General features: G+C 33.4%; 1 protein-coding gene across 1 annotated transcript in view; it reads right to left on the reverse strand.

Moving 5' to 3' along the window:
• The window catches only part of LOC117116651, an 11,645-nt gene extending 6,602 nt beyond the window's left edge, over nt 1-5,043 (reverse strand). Inside the window, exons 1-5 of the mRNA XM_033260722.1 lie at nt 4,944-5,043; nt 4,207-4,641; nt 3,572-4,006; nt 1,815-2,261; nt 761-1,195 (exon numbers count right to left, since the gene is read on the reverse strand). Of these exons, the coding sequence (XP_033116613.1) occupies nt 761-1,195; nt 1,815-2,261; nt 3,572-4,006; nt 4,207-4,641; nt 4,944-5,043 (1,852 nt within the window). The remainder of the gene's footprint in view (nt 1-760; nt 1,196-1,814; nt 2,262-3,571; nt 4,007-4,206; nt 4,642-4,943) is intronic.
• Between the last annotated feature and the right edge of the window lie 3,719 nt (nt 5,044-8,762).

The following is an 8,762-nucleotide window of genomic DNA, read 5'->3' on the forward strand; positions in this document are numbered from 1 at the left end:
GTGCAAGAAAACTTATCTTTGAAAACAAAAATCATTAAAAGCGAAAAAGAATAAACGTATAAAAGATAACACAAGCCTTCAAGATTAATTATAGTGAAAAAACCCTCTTACAAACAATTAAGGAACGACAACAAAATTGATTTAATATTATTGTGCCATGTATCTAGATGATATCATGTATTAAAGGCAGAAATTTATCATAATTTTATTCTGTTTTATGAATAATTGCTGAATGTCTTATAACTATGAGGATGTAAAAATTAAGAAATGAGATAATTTAAAAGAAAAAACGAAAAATAATAATAATTGTTCCTTTAAAGTTTTAGCCACTCATTATAGAATATTAATTGATAATATTTGTTACTTTATATAGAGTACTACAGTGTTACGTCACGATACCACGTGATACTTCTCTGTTGCTATCGTTGCAAAATGCGTTCAACTGGACGCCATTTTCTCCACTGACAAACAATTGATCCCAATTACTAACGTAATTATTAAGACGTTGTATTTTAGTTTTTCTTTGTAAATTTAAACTGATGATTAAATGTGTGTTCGATAATTAACATAGCGTGAGCATTTTTGTTTCTAATACATTTTGATGGTAAAACATTAGATTTTAAAATGCCTATTCCAGAAAATATATGAAGTCATTCAGGCGTAATGAACGGTAACCAACCTCTGGTTGGCAACAGAGGGCGCTACCTGACGTTGTGAAGACACGACTGGTACTCTATAAGAGCGAAGGTAAACAACTTACCGTCACAATCTAGTGGGAAACATTTATATACAGCATTCTCATCTTCGTCAAAATTTGCATTGGTTGGAGAGATCATGAAATCATATTGCGATTCCTGACATTTTGTGAGATGTAAACAAACGTATTGTGCTTGCTCGCAAATTAAATCAGTCATATTCAAGTTGTATGACACGATACCGATATTAGATGTAGTGAAGGGAACAAGTCTGGTTGCGCTCTTTGCATTATTTAGTGCTTGTCGTACTTGGTTGTAGCGTGTACTTTTACCATCAGCACTGTCAGTAGCGTAGACGGCTACATTCCATGAATTTTCTCCATTTATACCAATTGGACCACGTGAGATTATGTTCACATCAAAATCCATTTCGTTGTTCAGTTGCCTTTGTGAAACAGTTAATGCACTATTTGCTTCTGCGTCAAAACCCACGTTTACAGCTGTAAAAAAAATAAAATTCAGGTTTAATTAATGTACAGGGGTGGCCCCAGGATTTTCCTGGTGGGGGTTCCGGGTTCCGACGTCCATAACAGAGGGCCGATGTACCGGACTAAAAAAGTGGGCGTAGTCGGGCGTCGCTCAAAATTTCTCACCAGAGTCTCAAAGGGAGCTAAGCCACAAAAAATATATAAATTTAGGGTTTCCAACGGCTTATTAAGTCCCTATGCCTCCCCGCTGCGCCACCTCTACTAATATAGTTAATAAATGGATAATAATCATTAAAAAAAATTGTTTGTATAATTTCTTTAGTTAATTTTTATTTGAAACACATATATGTAAATATGTATTTGAATTGTTATTGTAAATACATATGAAAGTCTGCTCTTTTTATATTTGAATAAAGTATACCGAATTTTTACAGACAAATGCATTCCTGAAAAAAAATTTAACTGATTATAGTAATAACAAAGTTGTAACTAAGCCATAAATATAATATAATGAAATACATATTTAAATATATTATTATTATTATTATTATTATTATTATTATTTACAATGATTATTCATGTTATTATTATTATTTTAAAAGAAAATATTAACAAAAATGACAGTACTCACAATTGTAACAGCTACTCTTTTTACAATTGACATTCAACGCTGACTCTTCAAATCTATAATCTGGATTAGCATCTTCATTCTTGTCAAATGCGGAGCATATATACTTGAATTTTCCACAACCGATGCCAGAGAGATCAAAACGAAGAAATGGCACAGTGAAACTGAGTTCTCGTATATTATCTCTACTCTTTAAAAGTAGTGGCGTTGCCTGTTGTACAGCACTCAAAACCTGAGGTTTAAAACTATATTTAGTGCCAGTTCCTTGTATATTTTCTGCTCCAAAAATACCGATCCTCCACAGCGAGGTGCCCTCAACATACTTTGATTTTTCTGACATTTGTGCTTTATATTTTAATGTTGTGTTATCATCTTCACCAATAACTAACGCAGAAGTCCCAATTGACCAGACTATGCTACTTATTTGAACCAAGGTTTGTTGTCCATCTCCTGTGATAAAACATATTTGTTTAAAAAGTAAAATTAACAATATTTTTTTTCATTGAAAAGACTAATCCGTCATATCTTAATTTCCTTTCATTTTTAAAGTATTTAAAGTGTTTAAAATTTACTGTATAACTTATCTGAAATTTGGCTAATTTATCGTCCCAAAACCTAATAACTTAGTATAATAATCGATATTGTTACATTTACATTGCGAGTGTGCTAGGGTTACCTATTTGATTGAATTTCTATTGTTTGTATCGGCTTGTTACAAAGCATGTGATATACAACTGCATTGTGAGTCCTAGGCAACACAATGGACTTTCGAGAAAAAAAAAAATCAAGACATGAACACAAAACCTTATTTCTATAATTTTTATAGTTTCTGTGTAATCTGTGAGTCTTTCGTATCATTTTTTTTTATTATGTGGTAAACGTTAATTACGTAACCTTCATTGTGATTCGTACTATTTTTCAGTTGTATTGCTGTTACTAGTCTTGTTGTCATAACATTATAAGTTTGTTTGCGACAGACCGGAAAGGTCGGAACTGAAATTATTTATACTCTCCGTTTAGACTCTCAAGATCATTCTACGGTCCTAGCTGCTACCAGAGTCCTTGAGAAAAATATCTTGAGATAAATTGTACACCACAGTGCAAGTAAACGTATCTTTGAAAACAAAATTCATTAAAAGCGAAAAAGAATAAACGTATAAAAGAGAACACAGGCCTTCAAGATTAAATAAAGTGAAAAAAACCTGTTACAAACAATTAAGGAACGACAAAAAATTGATTTGATATTATTGTGCCATGTATCTAGATGATATCAAGTATTAAAGGCAGAAATTTATCATAATTTTATTCTGTTTTATGAATAATTGCTGAATGTCTTATAAATTTGAGGATGTAAAAATTTAAAAATGAGATATAGAAAAAACGCAAAAAAATATTGTTTTTTAAAGTTTTAGCCACTCAATATAGAATATTAATTGATAATATTTGTTACTTTATAAAGAGTATTACAGTGTTACGTCACATATACCACGTGATACTTCTCTGCTGCTATCGTTGCAAAATGCGTTCAACTGGACGCCATTTTCCCCACTGACAAACAATTGATCCCAATTTCTAACGTAATTATTAAGATGTATCTTAAAATGGTAACATTAGATTTTAAAATGCCTATTCCAGAAAATATATGAAGTCCTTCGGGCGTAATGAACGGTAAACAACGTCTGGTTGGCAACAGAGGGCGCTACCTGGCGCTGTGACGACACGACTGTGGTACTCTATAAGAGCGAATGTAAACAACCTACCGTCACAATCTAGTGGGAAATATTTATATAATGCATTCTCATCTTCGTCAAAATTTGCATTGGTTGGAGAGATCACGAAATCATATTGCGATTCTTGACATTTTGAGAGATGTAAACAAACGTATTGTGCTTGCTCGCAATTTAAATCAGTCATATCCAAGTTGTATGACACGATACCAATTTTTGATGTAGTGAAGGGAATAAGTCTTGTTGCGCTTTGTGTACTAGTTAGTGCTTGTCGTACTTCGTTGTAACGTGTACCTTTACCATCAGAAGTGCTAGTAGCATAGACGGCTACATTCCATGAATTTTTACCAGTTATACCAATTGGACCACGTGAAATTATGTCCACATCAAAAGTCATTTCGTTGTTTGGTTGCCTTGGTAAGGTATTTAATGTACCATTTGCTCTTGCGTCAAAACCAATGTTTACCGCTATAATAAGTGGGTAATAAATCATAAGAAGAAATCGTTTAAATTATTATATGCTTAGTTAATTTTTATTTCCGTAAAAAGCTTTTCATGATAAAATTAATTTAGTAAAGATAGCTTTAGCAGCAATAAGGTTGTAACTAAGTCATAGAAACTATTTTAATTAATGATAACTTTCAATTACCAAAATTGACAATGCTCACATTTGTAGCAACCACTTCTTTTGCAGTTTGGATTTAACGTCCCCTCTATGAATCTGTAGTCTTGACTATCATCATCATTCTTATTTAATTTCAAGCATATATATTTGAAACAACCGACGCCAGAGAGATCAAAGCGAAGAAATGGCACAGTAAAACTGAGTTTTTGTGTACTACCTCTACGCTTTAGAAGTGGTGTTGCCTGTTGTGCAGCACTCAAAATCTGGGGATTAAAGCTATACTTAGTGCCGATTCCTCGTTTATTTTTGGCTCGAAATATACTGAGCTTCCACAGCGAGGTGCCCATAAGACTTGACGAAGAGTTTATGTTTGCTGTAAATTTTAATGTTGTGTTATCATCTTCACCAATAACTAACACAGAAGTCCCAATTGACCAGTCTATGCTTTTTAGTTGAACCGTAGTTTGTTGTTCATCTCCTGCGATAACACATTTTTTTTTAAAGTAAAATTAAATGTACACAGTACACTGCTAGAATAATTCTATCATTTTTCATTAAAGGCCAGCTCCGGGCATATATTTTCTCTTCACTATGTGTTCAAATACATTGAACATATATCATATTAGTAATCTTGACAAAAAAATTCGCCAATTTTACTGAAAACGAGAATATAAAAATCCGCTTAGAACCGCAAAAAAATCAAGCAGTCTACTTGTTTTCACTAGCTAGGATTTTGAATACTCCAAGGCGTGATGAGAAAACAAATTACAACACACTAACTGTCAACCAACGACACGGCGAGAACGTGACATCGCGCTGCTGTGGACTTCACCACACTAACCTGTAAAACGCGTCGGTCAAGATGGTGTACAATAAACATAATTGCCTTAACAGAATCAATAATACAATTGATAAAAGTACAAAAAAAAAAAAAAAAAAATGACAGAAGAGAGTAGTTTATGGAATAACTTGCATATAAAACAAAGAGTTTCAAAACCAGCCCAGTTTCTAGGCTAATCGACACATAGTCATATCTCAGCCGCCGTCAAGGTCTAGCTAAGAGAACTGCGCGGAATAGTACTAATAACAATCTTCCTACCAATCCACGCATTGCCTGCCCAGTGTAATTTGTAGGAATAGTTGTAGGGGTAAGCGTTATGGAGTATGGTCGGAGCGGCCGCGAGGGAAGCGGCCGCGAGCCGATACACAGCAATTTGTATGGAGCACCAAGCGTGCAGTATGCAAAATGTATGTTGGACAATGGGCATCACTTTTTTTACACGAAAGGGTCGAAGCGAGCGAGAGCTGGAGAATGGATTGGAAATCTAGCGCATGCGCAAAGCGATTGAATCCCCGGAAAGTGAAAAAAAAATCAAGTGGGCACGGTGGGGAATAAATGATAACTGCGAAGAAATACGCACTTGACGAATAAAAACGAAAAGCTAAATTCACCCCAGTGTAGTCATTTAGTGTAATTTTATGCCCTATTGTTTATTTGTTATGATTTTCTTCAAAATGCCTGCTCTTAAGGTCATTTGTGTGCAAAAGAATACGGAATTTTGCTGGGTAAGTTTACCTATACACCCACTTTCAAAAAAGTACTTATTTAAAAAAAAATCATGTAGCAAAACAAAATTCAGAAAACTCCCGAAACATAGGTGAATCAATAGACTGATAATAACTATAATATATAATCAATACAAATGTTTTGCTCGGAGCTGGCCTTTAAAAAGACTAGTCTACAATTATCTAGTCAGCTGCAGGCAGACTGGGTTCTCTTTTCTTTCATTCTGGAAAACGAAACTAGTGGAAAACATTGGGTTGATTTCATTAGAACCGGTGACACCTCCCATTCATGTTTTCTTAACTGCTTGGGGTCATAATTCAAATATGGTCGTTAGAGTGAAAACCATAAAGTTCCGCAAACTATGGTCTGCAGCCCAAATTTGGGCTGCGGAATATTTTTGGAGGGCCGCGAAGCCGTCTGGAAATTGAAAAAAAAATAACAAAGAGACGTTTTATCATGGAGAAAATAGTTTTTAATAAAGCCGCTTCATTGTTACAGCGTCGATCCACTCAAGTCGGCTCGTCCCAAACAAGGTCTAGAATCAATAGAGCTCACGTGTGCAAGTTAATCAAGTTTGCACGCCAGCAGATCATCCGCTTCCAGTCCGTCGGTCAAAAATTAACACACCTTTATTAATTCTTGTCCAAGGTCAGTTCGCTTGAGTCGGCTCGGCCCAGCCAAACTAGTATTGTCAATACATGTATACACAAATTTGAAGTAAATCGGTCCAGTAGTGTTTGGGTTATGCCTCCGGAAGGATACACACCACACATCCACTCAAAAACCTCAGCCCTATTGCAATACCCTTCACCTCTCCTTCGGAGGGGCGATGGTACATGAATACCTTTAGACCTTTAAAAAGTAACCTGTAAACGTCTCAACGCGTAAAATGTTGATTTACCTCCATGAGACAGATTTAAATTTACCTGACCATTAAAATTTAATAGAGGGTACTCACAGTTAGCTGGAGATCGAATATAAGTTTGCAATTGCAGTTTTTAGAAAATTCGAGTAATGAAGAAGTTTTCTTGTCAATGTGGTCTTACGTTTTGCCCTCAAGGACAATAAAACAAAGAAAGACATACACATGTAATGAACTAAAAATTTCTGAAAAGAAAGCATGTGTCCAAGAAGTTGATTCGAGCGTGGCATAGATATATGCAGAGAATTATTTTGATTAACGAAGTTAATTAACGTAATTTTACAGTAGATGTTTTCTTTAGTCTAGAGGAAATTTTTCTTTAATGGCGAAATTTTTAATTCAATCAGGTAAATTAATCCAAAATTTACGACAGAAAGTAATGTTGATAGGATATTGTTTTGTGGAAAGGAATGTGGACTTGATTGGAGAACCGAGTGTTATGTCTATGTTAAATATAATAATCTGAACAATTAATATCAATTTCAGTAGGAAGAATCGAGTTTTACCAAGAAAAAAGAAAGACAAAATGCTGCAGATAATCAATATCATAGTATTTTAAACTAAAAGAGAAGAAAACAACGAACCTGACAACCTTCTTTTGAAGTAACAAATGTTTATTTTAATTTGATGGGTATTCCATACATTTACAGAAATTAAGGTAAGGAAGAATTATGAGCAGCAAATAATAATCTATGTATACTTTTGGATATTTTATATACAGTATCATTAATGTGATGCTTCCAAGTCAAATTACAGCCCCAAAGTTGCCAAGAATTATTTGTTTAACATGAAGTTTAATTTGTTTACCTATCGGGAATTGATATCAAGTGAACGCTTAAACAACATACAACTGCACAGAATAACTGAAATTTTGTTTCTTTCGCAGAAAATAAATAAAGATATACACTAAACAATAAATTATACGGTCAATGATCAAAATGCACAGCTTTATACCAATATTTGTTCTAGATCCTGGTGAAAAAATCGGTTTTTATTTGTGAAGTATAGATAGTGTATATTTTAAATATAACGGATAACAAGCATTCAATTTCTTAATTTTCTGGATATAAAATCTGTACAAGGGATGGCATTCGCTGTTTTAATACAATAAAATATTAGATACTGATTTGACCAGTTGGCACACTCAAAATATATTTCCCTTAATGTACTGAAAAGTGTCCCCCTAAAGGGGGTGGGTGTCCCCAAAGGAAAGGTTCTACTGTATTTTAAGCGATAATTGTTTCACTTATTTTTACTTTATATTTATTCTTATATTTATATTTGTTATTAACCCACTGTATCGTATAAGTTTTTCTTCGTTTTTAAACTGACATTTCATCATTATAAATATATTATATTTTTTATATGTTGATGTTTTTTTGCTTGGAAGATTGTGGCTGTCTTATGATGCAAATTATTATTATTATTATTATTATTACTATTATTATTATTATTATTATTATTATTATTATTATTATTATTATTATATGTATATATATGATATATATGATAATATATATATATATATATATATCATATCATCGTATCGGACTTATGTCGATAAGGTAGATAAAGAAACGAGAAAATTTGTACAATATAATATAAGGCATTTTATAAGCAAGTGTAAAACATCGTTTTGCGTAAAAATTGAACATAAAGAAAATCAGGTCAATTATGTATTTAACAGAGTTAACATTTAATAGAGTTAACATTCGGAATGAAAGTTTACATAGCGTCCTGATTTTCAGATGAGACGTTTAAGACGTTGACTGCCAGACTTTCTTTAAAGGTTCCTTCTCGTGTGCCAATACAAGTTTACATGTACAAGTATACTTTTTTGGAAATTTTATCCAGTCATATATCATCAAAATGATATGTATAATAATAAATTGGCAGGAAAATATTAGGGGGCGAGTATACTCGTCGACGGCACTGTGATAGAACGCTTTATAAACTATGCCAAGTACGAGTTATCTCGTCCGCTTTTTGCATGGCTTGGTATATGTTCAAATGGCGTCCCAATTGTGCCGCTCGAGTGTACTACCGGCAACATAACACAACAAACATACATATATCATTTGTACATTATCGTCTTAGGTATATTGTTCCC

Source organism: Anneissia japonica, unplaced genomic scaffold (genome assembly GCF_011630105.1).
Source record: "Anneissia japonica isolate Jap-2015-1 unplaced genomic scaffold, ASM1163010v1 scaffold287973_len95947_cov151, whole genome shotgun sequence".
In the NCBI taxonomy this organism is placed as follows: domain Eukaryota; kingdom Metazoa; phylum Echinodermata; class Crinoidea; order Comatulida; family Comatulidae; genus Anneissia; species Anneissia japonica.